Below are 23669 nucleotides of genomic sequence, written 5' to 3' on the forward strand. Positions count from 1 at the left end.
AGAAAGCTCTATTTGTGGGAAAAAAAGGACATCAATTTTATTTGAGTACAGCGTCGCACGACCGCGCAATTGTCCGTTAAAGTAATGCAGTGCCGAATCGCAAAATATGGCCTGGTCATTAAGGGGGAACATTTTCCGTTCCAGAAGTGGTTAAAGTTTGAACAGAGTGGAGATGGATGAGAACACCTATTAGGTTTTTATTGCTGTCTGTGCCCCTGTTGTGGAGACTCGCCTTTTCTATTTTTCCTGTTTACCATTGTCAATGAAAGTGAAAGTAAAAGAAAATCCCAAATTTTGAGCTGCCTCCAGAAAATTAATATAGAGGAAATCTTCCATGGGTATACTAGTTCTGGGGACCTAGAGGGGCCCACAGGATTCCCTTAATTTGCAGGTATTATCTATCACTTTCTGTTATGGCTATGGGACAGGAAGTGAACATAAATCTCCTCAATGGGACACAGATTGCATAAATAAACCTTACGGGGTTATAACCCTCCCTTACTTTATCCAAAATGAAAAGTTTTGCCTATAGTTCTACTTCAAGTAATGTCTCTTAATGCTGATTTTATTTATTTATTTTTATTTATTTATTAAAGGTACTTGTATAGCGCCATCAATTTTCTTACACAGCGCTTTATATGTATATACTGTACATTCACATCAGTCCTTACCCTCAAGGAGCTTACAATCTAAAGTCCCTAACTCACATTCATGCATACACATACTAGGGCCAATTTAGACAGAATCCATCCAATTAATCAGCATGTCTTTGGAGTGTAGGAGGAAATCGGAGTACCTGGAGGAAATCCACGCAGACACAGGGAGAACATGCAAACTCAAGACCAGCAGTGCCATGGTTGGGATTCGATTTTTTTTTTTTTTTTCCTTTTGGCTAAACTTAGGCTTTAAGAAATGTTGCATTTTATCAAAGTATCCCTGCAGTTTTAATGGAAACGTGTAATCGAAAGGAATAGGGAGATTATTTTGCATTTGAAAATACTTTTGTCTTCAAAAGTTTAAGACTTTCAGAGATATTGACCTGGAATCAACATGCAAATCATGAAAACAAGAGCTTCCTATCTAGTTTCAGCTCATTGACTTAGAAAGTTCAAAAGTAATTTGCCATTGAAACTTAGCATGACTGCCAGGGAACTAGTATTTTCAGAAAGGTGACCTCCATACATTCTCAGAGTTTCCCTTAACCAGTTGCCGACCGCCACAAGTACATATACTGCGGCGGTCAGCCCCGGCCAGGCAAAGTGACGTACCGGTACGTCACTAGCCTGTCACTGGCTTGTGAGCCAATAGCGGGCGAGCGCGTGCCCGCTGAGGCGCGCCCCCCCCCCCCCGGCTCGTTCCCTAACAAGTCAGTGCATGTGACCAGCGGACCCGATGTCCGCCAGTCACTCGTGATCGTTCGCCGGGAAGGGAGAAAGGCAGTCGGCTAATGTAAACAAGCCGCCTGTCATTCTCCCCTGTGTATGAATAGTGATCAGACGGTTCTACTATGTAGGACCGTTGATCTCTGTTTTTACACTAGCCATGTCCAATCACAGTTAGAAACACGCCCCTAGGACACACTTAACCCCTCCCTCTCCAATACAGTTAACCCCTTCCCTGCCAGTGTAATTTTTGCAGTAACAGTGCATATGTATAGCACTGATTATTGCAGTAATGTCACTGGTAACCCCAAAAGTGTCAAAAATGTCAGTCAAGGGTCCGATCTGTCCGCCGCAATGTCGCAGTCCCGCAAAAAAAAAATCGCAGATCGCCGCCATTACTCGTTAAAAAAAAAAAAACACCACAAATGATAAAAATCTTTCCCTTTGTTAGTAAAAGCGATAACTTTTGCGCAAACCAATCAAAATACGCTTTTTGCGATTTTTTTTTACCAAACATATGTAGCATAAAACAAATTGGCCGAAAATGTTAAAAAATGTTGATTTTTACATTTTTTTTTTAGGAATTTCATATAAAAAAATGTGAAAAATATTGTTATTTTTGCAAAATTGGCGCTCTTTTTTTGTTTATAGCGCATGATCAAAAAATCGCTCAGGTGATCAAATACCACCAAAAGAAAGCTATGTTTGTGGGAAAAAAAGGACGTAAAATTCGTTTAGGTACAGCATCGCACGACCGCGCAATTGTCCGTTAAAGTCACGCAATAAAAAATTGCAAAAAAAACCCTGGTCAGGAAGGGGGTAAAATCTTCCGGGGCTTAAGTGGTTAAACAGTACACATTACTGTAAAATCGGTTTCTCTCGTTTCCTCAAGGTGGCACTGTTGGTAGTTGAAAATGTTGTGTATACAGTTGATTTTAAGGAGTCTGACCTTTTTCTAATATAGACATATAATGATCTGTATAAACACAATTCTGTAGGTTAGGTACAGCATTTTACTTGCATAAAAAATGGTTAGATGGTTTTATTGTCCATTTAACTGAATGTATGTACATCATGTATATTTTAGGAGCTTAAATGGTTTAAACTTTATCTACATTGACACTATGGTCTGTTGATGTTTGGCATAGTTAGCAGAAAATTTATAGGCATGCTTTGATGCTGAGCTGGTAAAAGTCAGCACTACAAACCGTGTACACAGCCACATTTCTGTCTAAGGGAATCCGTAACCACTATATATGGCCTGGCAGAAATGTTTGTTAAAGTGGACTATCCTCTACTACTTTTTATTTTTTCATTTAATGTTGCCCAATAGATAATAATATTGTAAATGTCCACAATATCCTAAATAGATTCAACAGGGTAGAAAAAAGTTTTTTTTTTTTTTTTTTCATTACTGTTGCTATTTGCTAAAAAGCACAGACAATTTCAGGAATAAAAAAACATTTAGCGAGAAATCTTTAAAAAAAGGAACTGTTCTTGTTCGTTACGCAGCATTTGGAAATATGAGTCTGTCTTTGGGAGTATGACAGCAGAAGGCACCTAAAGATTAAAAAAAAGTTTTGCATTCACTCTTTGTCCATAATGCACCATTATTGGTGGTGCTCTAGGTCATTGCTTCTCATCTATTGAAAGCCCCGCTCAGAATGACTTTGATTGTGCCTTAGTTTCCACTGGCAATAGATGTCAGAGCCATAGGAAATCTCTGACATTTCAGAAGCACATGCATGAGGGCTTGCAAGCTACTCGTCCAAAGGATTTCCACCGTAGGCACACATTCATTTACACTTAAAGCAGTTTTAAAAACAAAAGCAAACATTTTTTTATATTGAAGCTTACAACGTCTTAAATGTGATGGCTGCTTTAGTTTTCTTCTTTGTCTTTCTTTCTTCTATTTTCATCTGGTGACCCTGCCAGTAAGTCTCTTGCCTTTTAAAAGAACAAGCTCTCTTGCAGATGTTTCAGTGAAATAGATGAGACAAACCATTCAACACTGACAGGGGTGCCTACAATAATTAGCTATATTTATTTATGTAAAACAGGGGTGCTTAGGCTTTTAAAGAGCGAGGGCCACTTAAGTGATTTGGTAACTTCCCAAAATAAATGAATTAACTTGGGTGTAAGAAAAATTACACCAGAACACACCCACATCCCAGGATAGGGATTACAAATAAAATACAGGTGTGGGCTGGTCCACAGTCATCCAGACTAGATGGTCCTAACCACACCTAGTAAAAATAATGGACTTTAAAGGGTGTGAGTGGTGCAATAGCAATTGTTAGTAGCCAAGACAAAATATATATAAAAAATCAATTTTATTGATATTGCATTAAAATATAATAGTCTGAGAGTACTTAAAAATATACAATCAAAAATAGAAAATTCCTGGCCCATTGATGAAAGTGGCCTGTAAGTGGGTACAGCCAAGGTGGGAAGGGTCTACCGCGTTTCGCTGAACAACAAAAGAGGTTCAAAGCTGATAAATGCCACAAAGGTATGCTGCAGACATCCGAGGTGGCTACTCAAAGAGGATTCCCAAGCATTCCCAGGGTACCTCTAATTGGGAGGTGCTGAGTCCCATATTCACAGGAGATAAGGCAATTCAACCAATTAGGCAGAAGAGGGAAAGAACAAGAGGAGAGACGGTCGCCACATATGAGGACCGGGAAAGGCACATATGAGGACAGGGAATCTTAGTATTCCCTCATTGACCAAGCTCCAGATACTAGCATACCTCCTGAGCAGGAGGTTTGCCAGTGCCTTTCCCGGTCCTCATATGTGGCGACCGTCTCTCCTCTTGTTCTCAGGCACTGGCAAAATCTTAGTATTCCCTCATTGACCAAGCTCCAGATACTAGCATACCTCCTGAGCAGGAGGTTTGCCAGTGCCTTTCCCGGTCCTCATATGTGGCGACCGTCTCTCCTCTTGTTCTCAGGCACTGGCAAAATTGTAGTATTCCCTCATTGACCAAGCTCCAGATACTAGCATACCTCCTGATACGCTTTTAAAATGTGCCCCCTGTGCTCCTCAATCCAGAATAGGGACCCTCTAATACAGCAGATGTGTTACTGGCCAGATCATCAGGTGAAAACAGAGGGAAAAACACCTCAAAAGAAATGCAAATGCAGCCACCACGTCTAATGATTGGTAAGCTGGTAAATTTTGGTTTTGGGTTTAATATTGCTTTAATATTCACCTCTGCTACTATACCTGCTTAGTCAATTAGTGAAATATAGCCCTTTAAGGAAGGGAGTGTCACTCTCATTAATATTTTGTCCTCCAGTGCTCATAGCCTCTTCTCTATTTTTAACTCTTTCTCCACCTCCACCTAGTAACTCACTCACTGCTCATGAGATTGCCAATCACTTCAAAAACAAGATTGATGCAATTCATGGGGGCATCTCCACTGTGCAGACATCTATCCTACTTAACAAACCCTTTACAAAACCACCGTCAACACTTTCCTCCTTTAACCTTACTACTACCAAAGATTACGCTAAAGCTCTCTCAGAAGGCCGCCTTACCACCTGTCCCCTGGATTCTGTTCCCTCACAACTACTACAGTCACCTTCTTCTATCCTATGCTCCTTCACGCACATCTTCAATCTGTCCCTCTCTACTGGCACCCCCTCCCCCTCTAAAACATGCGCTGATCACACCCATAGTTTAAAGCCCTCACTGGACCCCATCAGCCTGAACAACTTAAGTACCATCTCCTTGCTCCCTTTTACCTCTAAACTTTTAGAATGTTTAGTCTACAACCGTCTGAGCTTCTACCTCACCAACAACAACCTTCTTGACACCTTACAGTCTGGCTTTTGCTTGCAGCACTCCATTGAAACTGCCCTACTAAAACTAACTAATGTTTTACTAACTGCTAAAACCAATGGCCTCTACTCTATACTTCTACTACTAGACCTCTCTGCGGCTTCTGACAAGGTTGACCATCCCCTCCTCTTTAAAATAAAACTCCACTCTCTTGACCTTCAAGACTCTGCTCTCTCCTGGTTCTCCTCCTACCTATCACAGCGCTCCTTCAGCGTTACCTATAACTCTATCTCCTTCTCTCCACTTCCTTTTTCTGTAGTGGTCCCCCAAGGTTCTCTTCTCCATCTACGCCTCCTCCCTTGGCCACTTTATAAACTCCCATGGCTTCCAGTACCATCTCTATGCTGGCGACATACAAATCTATCTCTCTACTCCTCACCTCACTCCTTCAGCCTCCTCTCGCATTACTAACTTACTAACTGACATATCAGCATGGAAGTCACACCACTTCTTCAAACTCAATCTTTTTAAAAGTGAACTAATATTTTAAAAGTGAACTAATAATAATTCCTCCTGCTACTGACCCCTCCCCTGAATTCTCCATCAAGATCCATAATACAACTATCAGTCCCTCCCCTCATACCAGGGTGCAAAATGTAATCCTGGACTCTGACCTTTCCTTTCAGCCCCAAATCCAATTACTGTGTCACAATCTGGAGTCAGGCTCGAAGACCAATAGCTATAGCAGCTTACACAGGAACCAGCTGGATAGGAACACAGGCAGGTCACACTGGCAGATGACGCAGGCTCACCTGAGGTGCGGAATCTAAGTACTAACCGGTGTTCACCAGCGCTCCTTATGGTGGAGATGGATTTTGCTGCGTGTTAGTACCAGGTCGCGGTCCTCAGGATCGCCCCACCAGGAGGTGAGCAAGCCAGGGTCCAGTTGCAGATATAGCAGGTCAGGATCAAACAGAAGCGTAGTCTAGGAATAGCCAAAGGTCGGTAACAAGTAGTTGCAGATTGGGATTAGGCAGAAGTGTAGTCGAGGAACAAGCCAAGTGTCGATAACGAACGGTAGCGAAGATAGGGACGGCAGCAGCAGAGACGAGCAAGATATTGGCTGGTGAAGGCACAATATTCTGGCAACCCGGAAGTGCAGAGACATGGCTTAAATCAGGAAGTTCATGGGAGGAGTAAAGAGTTCAAGGTTCAAGGCAATCAAGATTCACGGCAGGATCATTCAAGGAATTGTCCAAGGAGCTGTCCAAGGAGCTGTCCAGCATTCCAGGTGGCTCAGCAAGTAGAGTAATTGCCAGACACACTGGAGGTTCCAGGTTCAAGTCTGGGTTCTGACATACTGTCTAAATCTTGCAGACGTCACTTCCCAAACATCTCTTAAAATATGCCCATTTTTAACCTTTAAAACCACTAAGCAGCTTATTGAATCCCTTGTTATCTCTCACTTTGACTATTGTAGTTCCCTACTTATTGGCCTGCCTGTCCACTGGCTATCCCCTCTTCAGTCTATCATGAATGAATGCTGCTGCCAGACTTATCTACTTTACCAGTCGTTCAGTGTCTGCTACCCCTCTCTGCCAATCCTTCTACTGGCTACCCATTGCCCAAAGTATAAAATTCAAAACACTAGCAATAACATACAAAGCTATTTACAACTCTGCCCCGAGCTACATCCCCAATCTTGTCTCCAAATATCACCCAAACCATCCGTCCTCCCAAGACCTCCTGCTTTCTAGGTTCCTTGTCTCCTCCTCCCATGCTCGTCTCCAGGACTTCTCCAGGGCCTCTCCCATCCTCTGGAACTCACTACCCAAATCTGTCCGGCTATCTCCTACTCTTACCACTTTTAGGTGATTCCTGATGACTCATCTCTTCAGGGAAGCCTATCCTGCCTTCTTTCAACTAATAACCAAATCTTCTATTTCTCCCATCAGTTCATCCCTCACAGTTATTACCTTTTGTTCCTCCAGCCCCTCCCTATTAGATTGTAAGCTTGCAGGAGCAGGGCCCTCCTAACCCTATGTATTGAATTGTATTGTCACTGTAATGTCTCCCTTTAAATTGTAAAGCAGCGCGCAAACTGTTGGTGCTATATAAATCCTGTAAAATAATAATAATATAATAATTCCCCCAGTATTCAGGCTCATTATCCTAATAATGTGTCCCTGCTACCTTGCATCATCATAGATATATTACCTCTATATGGTTAGCAGGTGTGAGTATTCATCAATATGTTGAATGTAGTTCAGATTTCCTGCATTTAAGATTTAAATGCTTTGTCTATGGACCAACTGCATCCATGCGATTTTAGTACTTTGGACCATGGAAATATTTGCAGGGCAAAGCAACAAGTTCACTCTAATACAGTCCTCCCCTGCAGCATATACAGACATTCTTTTTGCTGCCCAATTGTGCTATTTAGCTGCCTTATGAAAATCTCATGTAAGCTATAAGTCACTGGAGTCATAGCTTACATCGTGGGAGTCACATGTTCCTCTTGTAGCACCCTACAGGTAGGTGGTAGGTGCTAGGTAAAATTATAGTGGGCCTTGGCTGCCTAACAGCAGGACCATAATTTCAGCTGGCTGTCATGTCTCCCAGGTGTGTCTGCTGAGAGGGGAGTCTCCCCACTGGCTCCATGGGAGGATTCTCATTGGACAGTGGGGGAAACCTAATTAGAGACACACTCAGGCCTGTATCTACCCCAGAAGGCAGATTCTGCCGCAGAGGATTCTGGGAGTGGGTATAAGTTCTGAAGGAACGCATGACGCAGCGTCTTTGGCAGGAAGCAGAGTCCCAGGAGGGAGAGTACGGCTGTCTCTCCTCCTGTCAGAGGAAGCTGGTTTCTCGGGTGGCGGCCTGGGAATCCAAAGAGTGCTGAGCTGAGCTGCAGAGGGGATTCGGTGTGCCGAGAACCAGCGGAGAGAGAGAGGGGTCCAGTTCCAGGAAAGCCTACAAAGGTCGTGAGTACTGTCGACTGCCCCTGGGGGTCTGCCTAGAGTCAGAGGGGACCATGCCGGAGAAGGTTCTAGGGATCCAGGAGTGAGCTAGTGTAAACGGGATGCCTAGTCAGAGGACCCTGAAGTGTAAAGGGGGTACCCGTGGTTAGGCCCTGAAGAGTCTGTTAAAGTGTGTAGTGAACAGTGTTAAGAGTTGCAGCAGCACAAGCAGTGACAAGGAGCTACCTCAGTCAGTGAAGGGCTGGAGGGAGCTGTTCAGTGACTTTTGAGCAAAATTGAGTGTCAGGAGTCAAGTTTTCTACAGTCCTGGATCTTCTGAGTTAACAAACAAGTTAAAGTCGAGGTTCCAGCACTAATTCAGCTAAGCAGTATTTGCAAGCGTCTGGAAGCGCTGGTCGGCATTCAGCTGGCGCCAAGACAGCGCTAGAGAGCATTTTTGTGCAAAGTCCCAGTTAAGCCTAGAAGAGCCAGAGGAGTATCCCACTCATTCCCTTCTTCTATCCCCAATTTACAATAAACAAAACAAACCAAAGATGCCAGAATGGTCATTGTCTCAGTTCTCACACCTGGGTTCACAACTTAAATGTGTTGGGAGTGTTACTGGTACTGATGGCAGACCCACCTCAGGCCCAAGGCCTGGAAATATTGCTACACTCTTTACCTAAAAGTATAGGGTATCTCCTATATCTCCTATATCGTTGAATAGAATGGTGGTGGAGCAAAGGAAAGTATATGATGCTAGGGCTGGGGTAGAGGGGAGGGGGGATTGAAGCTAATCTGTGACTTTTTCCAGAAAGGGCAAAGGATAAGGTAGCTTGAATGATGCATTTTGTATCTTCATCTTTTTATCTATAACTACACGTGTGACTAATATATCTATTGTAGATAATGGGCTCAATGGGTCGGTAACTTTAACTTTATAGGGGCCAGCCAAATATGCTTATTAACCACTTGCCGACCACCGCAAGTACATATACTGCGGTGGTCAGCCCCTCACAGGGGAGCGAGTGCGCGCCGCCGGAGGCTCGCTCCCGCGCGGTCACGGACCCCCCGCGCGTGTGACCCGATGTCTGCCGCTCACTCACGATCGTCCGTGACAGCGGGAGAAAGGCAGGCGGCTAGTGTAGGAACAGTGATCATAGGGTTCTACTATGTAGGACCGTTGATCATTGTTCCTACACATCAAGCCACAGCCAATCACAGTTAGAATCACGCCCCTAGAGACACACACAGCCCCTAGGGACACACACAGCCCCTCCCTCTCAAATAAAGTTAACCCCTTCACTACCCCTTCACTTCCAGTGTCATTTTACAGTAACAGTGCATATGTATAGCACTGATTACTGCAGTAATGTCACTGGTAACCCCAAAAGTGTCAAAAATGTCAGTCAAGGGTCCGATCTGTTCGCCGCAATGTCGCAGTACCGCAAAAAAAATCGCAGATCGCCGCCATTACGCGTTAAAAAAAAAACAACAAAAATGACAAAATCTTTCCCTTTGTTAGTAAACGCGATAACTTTTGCGCAAACCAATCAAAATACGCTTTTTGTGATTTTTTTTTACCAAACATATGTAGCATAAAACAAATTGGCCGAAAATGTTAAAACATTTTGATTTTTACATTTTATTGGGGGGGAATTTCATATAAAAAAATGTGAAAAATATTGTTATTTTTGCAAAATTTACGCTTTTTTTTGTTTATAGCGCATGTTCAAAAAATCGCACAGGTGATCAAATACCACCAAAAGAAAGCTCTGTTTGTGGGAAAAAAAGGACGTCAAATTCGTTTAGGTACGACCGCGCAATTATCCGTTAAAGTCACGCAGTGCCGAATCGCAAAATACCCCCTGGTCAGGAAGGGGGGTAAAATCTTCCGGGGCTTAAGTGGTTAAAGCCCAACTCTGTGCTTCATGCCCCCCCCCCCCAAACATCTTATTGCATGTCATCCACCATTGCTGAATTGCCCTCTTCAGTGACAATCTTAATAAAGGAGAGTGCACCAGGTAGAGAGGAGCTGTATGAACAAGATTTGACTATTAGAAGCTCTCTGATGACTATTCTTGCTACAACATCTCCGCTTTATTCTGAATGATATTGAGGTGATAATAATGGACATAGGGGCATGAACCCCTGCACCTGTGACTGCTGTAAATCTTGTTACTACAACTCTGACCTTATATAAAAGAAATAAAATAAAGAAGTGAAGAATGCAGTCTAGAATCCAGTGATTGCCTGTCTCATTAGGCATTTTCCATATCTGTAGCTTGTTCTATAAGACAGCAAACTGTCATAATGTCAGACCTATGGCTGAGAACACTATGTCACCCAATTAGCTTTGACATGGACTTGATATGATATGAAACGCTGAGCAGATGTTTGCTTTTATTACCAACTGCTTGATATTTTTACCAATAAGTTTTGTTTTCATGTTGCATTGCCTGAACGGGACACATATTGAAAGAAAAGTTACTTTTATGCCGCTAAGGGGGAAAAAATATAATTAATGTGTTATGTCTCAGGCAAGCTATTAAATACTTTTCAAACAGCTCAGTAGATATATAGTATTATAGAATTTGAATATGATTTGCTCTCCCAATTCCCCCCCCAAAGAAAAAATGCTGTTTTTGACTGCCGGTTGAGCCCTTGATTAATACCTGAAGCGTTTCTAAAGCTGTATACGAGATTGGTCTAACTATGATAATTAATAAACTTGCCAGAATTCTTGTTCTAATTTATTCTCTTAGCTGCATAATGGCACACCCTTGTTCTAACCAAACCTGATGAGACAGCGCCAGATATAATCAGTGTATGCAGGAAAAACTTTGCTTATTTTTCTCAGTCTGGTATCCTTGGATTGCTACCAAATCTCCTTGCTGAATTTATTCTGCTCTGTGACTTTGAATGTCACACCTTACACCCTCTATTAAGTAAACGAGGACCTTTCCACACAATTAGCCCTCTGTAAATTGACCCAAGTCTATTAATCTGGAACAAATGGGGCTGGGTTTATAGGATGGATTGTTTTCTTTCTGATCACTTGTACACACTTCCTTTTTTTTCTAAGCCTACACACCATTGTTTTTATGTTCCATAAAAATCTCTGGAAAGCAATCAAAGCAAACAAACTGGTTAATACTTAATAGAAAATGTATTTTATACATTATACAGTGAAATTTCTTCAGCACTAAGCAGTACTAAATGTATATGCCTATATCTTATGAAGATTGTTGCTTTTCTTCTTTACTACTTATGGGTTCTTGTGTTATTTTTATCTGTAACTAAAGAGTAAAAAATAATTATTCATGTTAACAGTGATGAGATTAAAGAACTTGTAAAATGGGTTACAGCTCTTTTGGGTCTTTGCATCCATCTGGCAAGTACCACTGGTCCCCAGCCTACATAAGGGGAGGAAGGAGTTTTTTGAGGGCTCTGTGGGCACGAGTAAAAACCAAGATGTAGGGTTTGGAATTGCGTCAGAGCCCCTGGTACACATGTGGTAGGGGCTGAGGCCCTGGGAGTATTGCAACAGCCATGGTGTGGAAGTGAAAAGCAGCACCAACTCCTAATACCCCTTCTTGAGATACAACCTTTGTATAGTGATCTACCATCTTAAAGGATAAGTTCACCTTTAAAAAAAAAAATAATAATAATAATAAACGCACAACTTTTTGCAGGTAAAAAAAATTTGCATTTTTTATTTTTTTTATAAAGAACATGTAAAGCATGGGGTCTTGCAGACTGTCTGTGTAAGCTGTCTGCTTGTACCTCATACGAGCAGGCAGTTATACACTGGCAGAAAGCATCAATGAACTACCTAGAGCAGTAATGGAGAACCTTGGCACCCCAGATGTTTTGGAACTACATTTCCCATGATGCTCCAATACACTGCAGAATGCATGAGCATCATGGGAAAGGTGGTTACAATACATCTGGAGTGCAAAGGTTCACCATCACTGACCTAGAGCAATCAACAGTGCCCTGGTAGAAAAGGCTGTCGGTACTTGCAGATCTCCCATTTACAGAACTCTGTGAATGAGTGATTGACACATCCGGGTGGGCGGAGCCCCACATGGCCGCTTTCTTTTTTAAATTTGTGACAGCGAGCTCTGGAGAAGATCCCCGGGCTCACTGTCACTACCGGCGGCTGATCAGGGAGATGCTGCAGCAATGGGAACATGTGACCTGTTCCCCCCTAAAAACAAGTGGAACAGGTAACATGTTCCCAAAGGTGAACTTATCCTTTAAGTTTGAATTGTCAGCCCATGAGGAAAGGCTATCTTACCACCTGGCTGGAATGTACCAAAACTCTATGGGTTTGATTTACTAAAGGCAAATAGACTGTGTACTTTGCAAAGTGCAGTTGCACACTGCAAGAACATTTGCTCCAGAGCTTAGTAAATGAGAAGAAGCTTTGCTGACTTCCATCATCCAATCACATGGAAGCAAAAATGCTGTTTTTATATATTTTTTTATTTTCCTTGCACGTCTTTGGGTATTCTGTGCCAAGCTTTACCTCATTTACTAAACTCTGGACCAACTGCACTTTACAAAGTGCACAGTCTATTAGCCTTTAGTAAATCAACCCCATGTATTGATTGATTGTTGTACTGAGTTTTCCCATTATTTGTATGAAAACTATGGTGTTAAAATCTCTTTGGTAAAGAGTTTAAAGAATGGCAACCCTTGCCTCTATCTAATGCTGTGTGGAAAGCAGTAGCATGTGAAGTGGGTGTATTTGCTAAATGGCAGCAGGCATTTGGCTTACCAGTCAATACCTGGGGGATGCTGCTAATAGCAGTTTAAGATAGGAGTGATGGTGGTCAGTTGTAGTGGGTTGGCTGGCCAGCAGTGACCTGAATGCCGGCCATGATGTCTGGGCATTTGCCACAGATATAGGAAGTGGCTGCATGGGAACATCACCTGTAACTGTGGTATGAAAAAGGCCTTTAAAGTGAAAATAATTGAGTACTTCTCTCAAGGCCTGAAGGTGAAACCTGTTCAGTGATGGTGCTCAGAGCTAGTCAGACTTCATGGGGCTTTCATTTGCTGTCCCTGGAATGCTGTTAAGACTTGGGGCCCTCTTTAGGTTCAGGAAATGGCTTAACAAACCCATACAGTAGGGGTCCCCGCTAACAAACGTGAACTTTAACACCAATTTAACACGTTTTGTTTTTACGTCTTAGACAGAAAGGGAAAAACGTAGGTCATCTATCAATTTGTTATTACTGTAAGTGACACTGTGGGGTCTGGTTTTCCTCCATCTCATTACAAAAAGTGACTGCTGTGTTTCTGGTTTTTTCTCACTTCCTATCATGACAACTTAACATTGTTATCCCTTACATCAATATGTTTAAGTCACTGGCCTGCAACAAGCATGTAGGTGCTAGGTGGTGACTTCTGACACTTAACCAGTTTTCCTGATTTGCATGCGTGTTTCAGGTCAGTGACCAAAGTATTAAAGCTAGAGGTCAGAGAGTCAGTCAGCTTTTTCAGAAGAAGAACAGCAATGGCAGCCTGTATTTCACTCATGACAGGTTTCCTTTAAGCCAAGATTAGGATGATGTATCATTTAAAGAAAAATGTTCAATAGAAGCCTCCATATTTTTCTCAACACGGGTTTCCAATAAATTGTTCTGAAGTGTTAGCATTTATGTTCATAAGTTTAAATCTACCATTCTTTTTAAATCAAGAATAGATAAAAAAAATCTACCAAACTCTAAAATGTTCAGAATGTTTAAATGTGTAGTAAAATATTAATTGTGACCTTGATTAAGATTAAATACACCTATAACATCCGCTATATGAAAACTGCAAATCAGCAGAGAAACTTTATCGTTTCAATTTAATATTAAATACGCTAATACTTCAAATGGATATCTACAATTTCACTGCCTGTCTGTGCAATTACTTACATAGAGCTCAACCGTCCCAACATTTTATTATAGTGCCTGCAATTTTCTTGAATAAGTGAGAGAAAAATTTTGTCCTTTACAATGGATCATTGCCTATTTAAGCAGAAAATGCCTCTTCTTCGACAGTGAAGAATGAATATGTTATGTTAAAACAATTACAGAAAATAGCTATACCTTTTTATACTCAAAGGAGACTTCCAGATAGGAAAAAAAATGTACCTATTAAAAGTTATATGTGTTGGGAATGTGTTTTTCTAAGCTACAAACTGCAAAAGTACCTGTCCTGAAGGTTAAAACTCAGCGTCCAGCATGTGTATATGAGAAGAATGCTGCTAGAGACCAGTTTTGTTTTCTGCTAATGGGCTGGTATTTTTGTAAAGCTATTTTTCTACAGAGAGTGTCTCTAGGAGAAATACATTTATGTAATAATATATTGTATGTTTTGTGTGTATTTCACCAGCTTTCTTGAGTAATGTGTGCTTTGTTTAAATCATACTTCCAAAGTTTTGGTGCCTGATAAGATCTTTCCCTGTTCGGCCACGAGATATTATTATTATTATTATACAGGATTTATATAGCGCCAACAGTTTGCGCAGCACTTTACAATATGGGGGAAGAAAATACAGTTACAATACAATTCAATACAGGGGGATTTAGAGGGCCCTGCTCGTTAGAGATTGCTATAAAAAGCCCTGAGAGTAGTCTTGGGGATCCCTTGGAGTGGGTAGGCAGTATGATATCCTAATTAACTACTAGAGGTCCTCATAGTAGTTAGGGTATGACCACAGATAGTGAGGTAGTGCCAGTCCTGCCAATGTCAGTGTAGGGCATTTTGGTAAGTAGGGCCTTATTATAATACGTCTGGTGGAAATCCATCTGGGGTTATCATAAGAAGTGTCTGAAGAACCAAGCTACAGTAAGAATGTAGTCTGTGACGCTCTATCTCTTGAAACTTCACATTAGGGGGGAAGTGAGAGAGGAAAGATGTAGGACTTTTGTACTATTTGCATCCCCCTTTTCATGGGATGCAGGACCTTGATTCTCCTCTCTAATTGTTATTGCTCTTGTTTTTATTTGCAACCTCAAGGAAATGCTGTTACCATAAAGCCTGGTACACACTGAGTTTTTTTTTTTCATTTAACTTAGCAGGCTGAACGAAAAAAAAAAAAAATAGCTCAGGAGGAGCCACTGTACTAAGAATTCGATCTTAGTACAGCAATCTCCTCTGCTGAGCTATTGTGTTCTGACAGAGGGACTGCCCCCCTGCTAGAACACACCGGTTGCATGCCGTTCAGGAGACCTTTTTCAGGTATGCCCCTTCCACAGAAGCTGACCGGAAGGGCAGTTTCTGTTCAAACCAGCGAACAGTTTAAAGGCTTTAATTGTTAGGACACTTCCTTCTCCTATCCTCACAATGAGAAGATCCTCTGGAAACAGATATCATTGGGTGAAGCTGCTACTGGGGTCCATTGCTGTAGGGCCTTAAAAAGATATGGGATGGACTATTGGTGGGTGCTGGTTAGGTCCCGCTGGGAGTCTTTCAGGGTCTTCTCAGGTATTGACTGATTCCAAGGGGTACCCAAGAATGCACATGCTCTCCCACCAGTTGATTGATTGTACCCATAGTGGTCATGCAGCCTAGCACATGATTTCCGTTACATAACAAAACTTCCTGTTTACAACATTCTCTCCCTGTTTCCCAATTGTACTCCTGTGTTGTCATCCTGTCACAGAAGCTTCTGCAGGAGACTGGACTTTTTACAAGACTCTGGGCCGGCCACATCTTGAGTATGCCGTCTAGTTCTGGGCACAGGTCCTCAGGAAGGATGTGCTGGAACTAAAGAGAGCCCAGAGAAGGGCAACAAAGATAATTAGGGGAATGGAGGACATCAGCTATGAGGAAAGACTACAAGCATTGAACTTATTCTCTCTGGAGAAGAAACGCTTGACAGGGGATATGATATCAATGTACAAATACCGTATTGGTGACCATAGCATAAGGAACAAACTTTTCAGAGAAAGGGAATTCAATAAGACATGGGGCCACTTACTAAAACTAGAAGAAAAGCGGTTTAACCTAAAACTGTGTAAAGGGTTCTTTACTATCAGAGCGGTAAGGATGTGGAATTCTCTTCCACAAGCAGTGGTATCAGGAGGAAGCATCGATAGTTTAAAAAAACTATTAGATGGGTACCTTAAAGACCACAACATACAGGGATATACAATGTACGGTTAGCAGCAAACACACACACGTACACACACATACATCATAGGTTGAACTGGATGGACTGGTGTCTTTTTTCAACCTCACTAACTATGCAACTATGTAACTACATGTGTCCTTTTTAACACACATTACACAGGCATAGCGCACTGTGGTCACCATCAGGAAACTCCCTCCTAAAAATGTCTGAAGGGTGAAAGACATCATTATCAATGAGATGCATTAATTATTAAAAAAAGGTGAAAAAAAGCAATTGCTTACTATACACAAATGTCATTCAATAAATGTTAACAGCTAAATTAAATTCTGCTAGTCTTAGAGCCTGTGTCAATGTCCTATTGTTCTAATCAAATGGGTTTTTTATTTCCATACAAGTTTGAGGGAAGAAGTTCATAAATCGCAGGTCAGTTGTACCTGTCATTTACTTCTAAATGTTCTTAAAAGCCTCTTAAACCGATGTCAAACTGATGCCATCTACACAAGCCCAAAGCCCGTCAATATAGACCCTTACAGTCACCTGCCCCTAATCTGGCGACATATCAGCTCAATGGCCTTCTCAGTGCCAAACAGATACCTCTCGGAAACTTCACTCTCAAGCTCACATTTGTGCACATTTGTCCCCATTCAATCCAAAGGAAAGTGTGTACTACTCATTGAAAGCACACTATAATGGGGACAGGTAAATAAGACTGACAGGGGAGGTAGTTATAAGAATAAACGTAACTGCAAGAAAAATTGAAGTTAATCTTTATTCCTCCACAGAACCTTCATAAATCATAAAGTCACCAGTTAAAGGGGCAAGTCCCATTCCCCGCACCTTATCAAAAATGAATGCTTATATTTAAAGTTTCTTCAACACAGCTGACTTCCTGACCAAGAAATGTGTTTGAGGACACAGCAAAAATCTCCTCTATTCCTTTCCTAATAGATGAAAATAGAATTCAGCTACTCAGTTAAAAATACGTTTAATACAAATTACCTCAAATTCTGGGCTATTTTATATTTATTTTCTGAAAATTACCTAAATATCCTAGTAACTCAATTTAATGGAATAAACTTGATGTTGATTGTTTGCCGTCTCCCCCACATATTCTGTTGACAAAAGTACACCAGAATCTGTTTATTACAATATTGTTCACTCTGCTTATCATTCCATTGTCGGTGTAATGCCAGCATTGGCATGTGTGCCTAGCTGGTGGTGTATGGAAGAAGCAGTGTGTGTTTCTATTCGGAGATGGCTACATAGCAGGAGCTGTAATGTCTCTGCTGGGAGGAAGACCTTAGATGACTCATTTCCTGGAATAACCCATGGCGCAGGCTGTGAGTGCGGGACTCCTGTAGTGTAGACATCACAGCCTGCTGACTTACACTAGAGGTGTTCCCCGTCTTTAGCTCCAGACAGCTTATAAGCAGTCACTAACTACAAAATCAGTCTTCTATTGGAGGGCAAGTGAAGAAAATGTTACTTATGCTTAAAGTTATTTATCGCTGTTTATTTAGTCTGACATTTGTTAGCTTTCTGCAAGTTGATTTCAAGCCCTAATTTCATATCTAGGCAATATAAAGACATATTTATAAAATCTATATGAGGGATTCATTTACAAAGAATAATATGCACTTTGTGGAGTACATATTGCTTAAGGCATTTTTTCTGAAATATACTTGGGAATAATATTAACTGTTCTCAGAATGTGGATTATTGCAGATGAAGTAGGATTTTTTCATCATGTGACATGGCTCACAAGTTGGATAAATTGCAGCCACTTGCTCTTTATTGATATGCGTTGGTTGTAGGTTTTATTTCAAAGGCATTATAGATGCATATTTTAACTTTTCTACTTGCTGCCCTTATTTAATTTAAAGAGTCCATGTAGATAGCTCAGAAAGATAAAACGAAATCTACCCGGTAAAAATAAAAATAAGGTTAAAGTGTTATTAAACCCAGGACAATGCATTCCCTATATCTGATCTCCCACAGTACACAGAACATGGGAATGCAATAGTTTTATTAAATATAAACTGCTAAATACCTTTTCTCATCAGTAGTTAGTCATGTGGCTTCTATTAGTGCCTGGCTGAGCACTGCCTAAAATGTGAGAAGTTTTCATTCTCCCCTGCTTGTCCTATGGGGCAGCATGACCCCTGACCCTCTGTCTGGATAATGCTGATTGGCCCTGTGTTGATCACATGCACTCTCCCAAGAAAAAAAAATCTCTAGCAATACAAACCAAACTGAGCATATGCTGCTTGCCCTCAAGGCTCTGTTCTTTCAGGAGATGGTTATGGGACTGTGGAAGAAGGGAATGATCAGAGAATACAGGCTCAAACAACCTCTTATACACAATGCAGAGAATTAACCCCTTAGATTCCACAGTGAGTATAGCAAGTGTGCTAAAGCTAAACTCCAGGAATTCAGCCACTTTCTAAAATGTACCAAGGAATAAGTCCAAGAAGGTGTATGCCATGCCTTTAATTTACAAGTTAAGTTTTTTCCGAGCGCTGAGAGCATAGCTATCACTATACTCACGAAATACGATGCAGAACCTTTTTGTTTAGCTGCACAGTCACATGTAGCCACTCTGCCTGCCCCTCCCCTCCCCTCCTCCTGCCCAATCACAGAGTGCTTTGCATTATGTGAACTCGTTCACAAAATGCAAAGCCTTCTGTGAATGGACTGCAGAGGGGTCAGGTGGAGCTGCAGCTGTGTGGGAAAACAGCATCTTGCCAGAGCTTTGAAAGCTGTACTCCAGGCGCTCAGTAAAAGTATCAGATGCAAATAAAAGTGATATGGCCATAGTAAGCCAGCAGATTTTAAAAAGTGGTTGATTTCCTGGAGATCAGATTTAAATCTCTCTTGAAAAGCTCAAAGTGCTACTGCTGTCAGATGGGTGTGTCAGACAGAATGTCCCTCCTTGGGCGCTTTCGTTTTCTTGCTGGTCCCTAAATCTTACACACTGACTGCCAGAAAAGTGAGTATTAACCTTCTTGTACAAGGTGGCTTTAGTTTAATCCTTTGGAGTTAGCCGCAGGGTCACTAATGTCAAATCTTGTGTCCCCACTGGATTCCACTGACTCAGGGGCAAATAAGTCGTGACGGGGTAGTGTGGCCTACACAAGCCAATCCTATCCTCCTCACTCTTAATAAACCAATACTATTCTATTTTAAAAAAATTGAAAATGATGCCACTGGTGTCTTCTTCTCCTCCATGACAGAAGTGTATCTTTTATCAGACAAGTGACGTTGTCTGATCACAGGAGATTCATCTATCCTGCTTAACTCAGTCTATGAAAGACTGCCTGTAGATGATAACAAATCCTACACCTCCTCACTCTTCTTTACTTGCACCAAACATTTGGCTTTATTAAGTAACTTGATTGGCCAGGCAGCATGTGACTGGAACCCCCTCCCAAAAAAAAAAAATTCCATCCTTGCGTTATTCGCTGTCGCTGCAGCTTTTCCCTTATCTTCACTTCTGCTGTGTGGTTTTGTGTCTGCAGCCTTCCACCTCTTCATCTGTCGTATCTGGTTGGGTCTCTAAAGTCTGTTCCTCTGTCTCTCCCATGTATGACTTAATGACAACTTTTTAATGCAAGAAGGGCATGCCTGATTGAAAACAAATTGAGTGGATGTTAGGGTAAGCCCTCATATTTCATAGTTTTGGTAAATAAAAATTAGATTGTTCAGTCAGATTGTATTGTGTATGGTAAACTTCAAGTTTTAATAGACCCACTACAGTAAAAAACAGTCGTATATGCAGTAAAGCATGCTTGTTTTACCCACTGTGGAACCGAAGGGGCTAATCCTCTGCATTGTTCAAAAAGGCTGTTTGATCCTGTCTTCTCTGATCCTCTCCTTCTCCCACAGTCCCTAATCCATCTGCTGATAGAACAGAGCCTTGGGGGCACTCTGCACATGCTCAGTTTGGTGTGTATTGTTAGAGAGTTTTTTTTTTTTCTTGGGAGGGTACATGTGATTGGCAAAGGGCCAATCAGCCCTGCCCAGACAGAAAGTCAGGGGTCCTACAGCCTCAGAATAAAAACAACTCCTACAAGCTTTAACCAGACACTGTTCGAAGCCATACGACTGCTATATACTGCTAATGAGAAAAGGTATTTAGCAGTTTATATATTTACTAAAGTTATTGAATTTCCATGTTCTGTGTACTGTGGGAGACCAGATATAGTGAATGCAGGTTCTGGGTTTAGTAACACTTTAAGCCTGATTAGTCAATAAGGTCCGACTTCTTTCACGGAGAACATGCTTGCATTAAAGCATGTAAAATTGCTTTTTCTTATGGTAACCTATTCATTTGAATGGGCTGCCAATGTACAAGAACGAGTAAAAAAAAAAAACACCTACAATTTTTTTCCCCCAACGTAGCCCACCACAACATGCTGTCATGCATTGTGGGGGTGCATTGCCATAATGTGCGCATTACTATAACGCAATTGGGTGAAGCCAGCCTTAAATATTTAATTTTGTTATAGAAAGAAAGGTGTTATTTCACTGTACAGATGGCGTCAGCATTGAAACTATTCCAAAATAATGGTAAAATCAAGGTTTCCTATTTTTATTTAAAAGATTATATACTTTTACTGTTTCTCTGAGAGTTGCAGCAGATTGTTCCACATTCATTCTCCACAAATGGTAGCTTTGTGGAAATATAAAAATAGCACTATATCAATATTTTTCAATCATCCCTCTATCAGAAGGACTTGCACTAACATAATTATATATATTATGTGTTCTGCATCTTTCACATAATAAAAAAAGTTCTACATAGATAGATAGAAAGTTAGATATCACTATGCTAAGCTGTCGCTCTGTGTTACTTGCCATTGCATTAAGTTGGCCCATTCATTTTGCATGGGCTGCCAATTTACAAGAATGAAATAAAAAATGGACATGCTATTCTGACTTTCTTTAATAATAAAAAAGATTGGAAAAAAAAAAAGACATGCAGCATTTTAGTCAATGCAGTGCACCACAACACAGTTACTATGCTTTGTGGTGTGATGCAAGGTATGTGTGTCAGAGCTGCATTGAGATGCCACTGCAATGTGAGAATGCATGTAAGATAGCGGACAGATCGGACCCCTAACTGACATTTGTGACACTTTTTGGGGGACCAGTGACATTATTACAGTAATCAGTGCTAAAAACATGCACTGTTACTGTAATAATGACATTGGCAGGGAAGGGGTTAACCTAGTGGGTGATCAAAGGGTTAAATGTGAGCCTAGGGGAGTGTTTACTAACTGTGGGAGAAGGGGCTTGTGAAATGACCATAGAGACCTGTGATCCTATATAGAATAATCACAGGTGCTCTGCGATCATTTCAGAGAGAAGAACAGTCAGCTGTGTTTACAACAGCTGTCTGTCCTCTCGCAGCGGGGAGCGATCGCGGGTTACCGGCGGCAATCGTGGCTGCCGGTCCTGTGTATCTGCATCCCTGCTGCCTAGTGGGGGCGCGCCCTCGCCCCCCCCAGCCCCCCAGCACCAAGCGTGCGACTGACGTAGGGCTACGTCAGTTAGTGCAGGAGGGCCAGCCTGCCGCAGTGAATATGCGGCGGGCAGTCCGGGAGCTGTTAGTGTACTATATATTTTGTTCTATTTTGGCTGTCATCTGTTTTAACTAACAACCATTGGAGTCTCCTTCCTCCTACCTTTTTGGTCAGCACAGCACATCTTGATTTAATTACTAATTGATTGGTGTGGGGGTGGAGTTTCCCATTATATGTGTGTGTGTATATATATATATATATATATATATATATAAATGTTTTTCATAGGTTGTGTGTGCTGTGACCAAAGCTCATTGCCGAAACGCGTTAGCCACCCTGTCTATTTTACTCACTGAGGTGTGATAATAAAGAATTGGAAGGTTTACAGAGTTGCTGGCTGTCCTTTTGCTTGAAATTGTATTCCATGGTGTTTGGAGAGATCGCCGCAGCCTGTGCACCTGATGGACGTTTCCATTTACCTGATGGTTCCATTGTTCAGAGCGCTGTGTTTTTGTCTGATGTTAGTTCAAGAAGCTATGCAATAAATAGTGTCATTTCTTCAGGATGAGTTTGCATATTTAGACACAGTATATAATAAAATATAAGTTCGTGTCTTTGAACTTGTCGTCACTGCAGCTGTTCAGCAGCAACGTCAGGTGCATTGGTTGACATGAAAATAGTATGTCTTCTAGTGGCTACAAAACTTTAAATGAAATATGACATTGAATATTGAAAAATATGACAATACAAGCAGGTCAAATGTAAAGATGATGTCCATGTTTAGCTATAGTCAAAGTTAGAACACCTGCCTTTAACACGCTCTCATTCCATTTACAGGTACTAGCAACAGGGCTAAGTGGCCTCTACTCATCATTACCTACTAAGCTGGATGACAAAGGGGAAGAGTGGCATTGTCTAGTTAAAGACGACTGGCTTCAAGTTCCAACACTCATACAGTTCATGAATTCGCTCGAGTTCTGCAATGCAGTAATACAGGTTAGAGAACATGATTTGTCACTCCATACCACAGAACTAATACACAAGGAATTTTTACCATTGTTCTTATTTTCATTACTATGGAATTTTGTCGCCATATATACCAATAAGTAGCATGTTTTACAATTAGAATTATGCAAATGCAAACAATTAACAATTCCCCACCGGTCACATTTCTGTTTATCACTGCAAGTTGCTAATTGTGTTTTTTGATCTTTTTATTTTATTTGGATTGTAGAAAAATATAATTGCGTTCAAACCCTGTTCCTGTATAAGATAATTAACGATAAGTGTTTTCTGCATGAGAAATGTTTTGTTTAAAATGCTAAGCCTATTATTTTTATTGCCAGGCGCCCTTAGATGCTAAAGAACATTTGAAGGTCGCTGTGATATTATTACTTTGGGTCTTACTTTGAAGTGATATTTCCAGAAAGAGTGCATGTAGTTTATTATGCCCAACTTGTGTAATACTTAACCCCCTTGCGTTGTGTAGCACAGGTTGGGCTCCCTGCTCTCACATGTTGTAAGCATTGTGTTCATTTGTGACCTTATTCATTTCTGTTTATCATTGCTGTGAAAACCTCATATTGCCCAAAGAAGTATTGAGGACTATGTTTCTCACAGCCTCTAGCATTACAAGCTCTAGCATGTATCCTCAGACATAACATGGTTACATCCAATCCTAGTTTAAAGGGAACATGGAGTTGCTTGCGTCATAAAGTGAGAGATATTTACAAGTCAAGTGTTGGAAGTTCATGCAGTACGTGCCGTAAGCCACCAGCTGAAATGAAAATCACAGAAATTTGAGGTTTCTTTGTTAATTGTCCCATCTAGTGGTCAGAAATAGGGCTATGTGTCCCCTACCTGGTGTAGGATACAGTAA

The 23669-nt window shown here is 41.2% G+C and overlaps 1 protein-coding gene across 4 annotated transcripts in view; it reads left to right on the forward strand.

Annotated features, from left to right (window-relative positions):
* The window catches only part of FHIP1A (FHF complex subunit HOOK interacting protein 1A), a 334888-nt gene that overhangs the window by 202931 nt on the left and 108288 nt on the right, over positions 1 to 23669 (forward strand). For all 4 annotated transcript variants that reach the window (XM_082248315.1, XM_082248314.1, XM_082248317.1 and 1 more), the window contains one exon: positions 22628 to 22786. In XM_082248315.1, the coding sequence (XP_082104441.1) occupies positions 22628 to 22786 (159 nt within the window). The remainder of the gene's footprint in view (positions 1 to 22627; positions 22787 to 23669) is intronic.

Source organism: Pelophylax lessonae (genome assembly GCF_965119305.1).
Source record: "Pelophylax lessonae genome assembly, chromosome: 1".
NCBI classification, from domain to species: domain Eukaryota; kingdom Metazoa; phylum Chordata; class Amphibia; order Anura; family Ranidae; genus Pelophylax; species Pelophylax lessonae.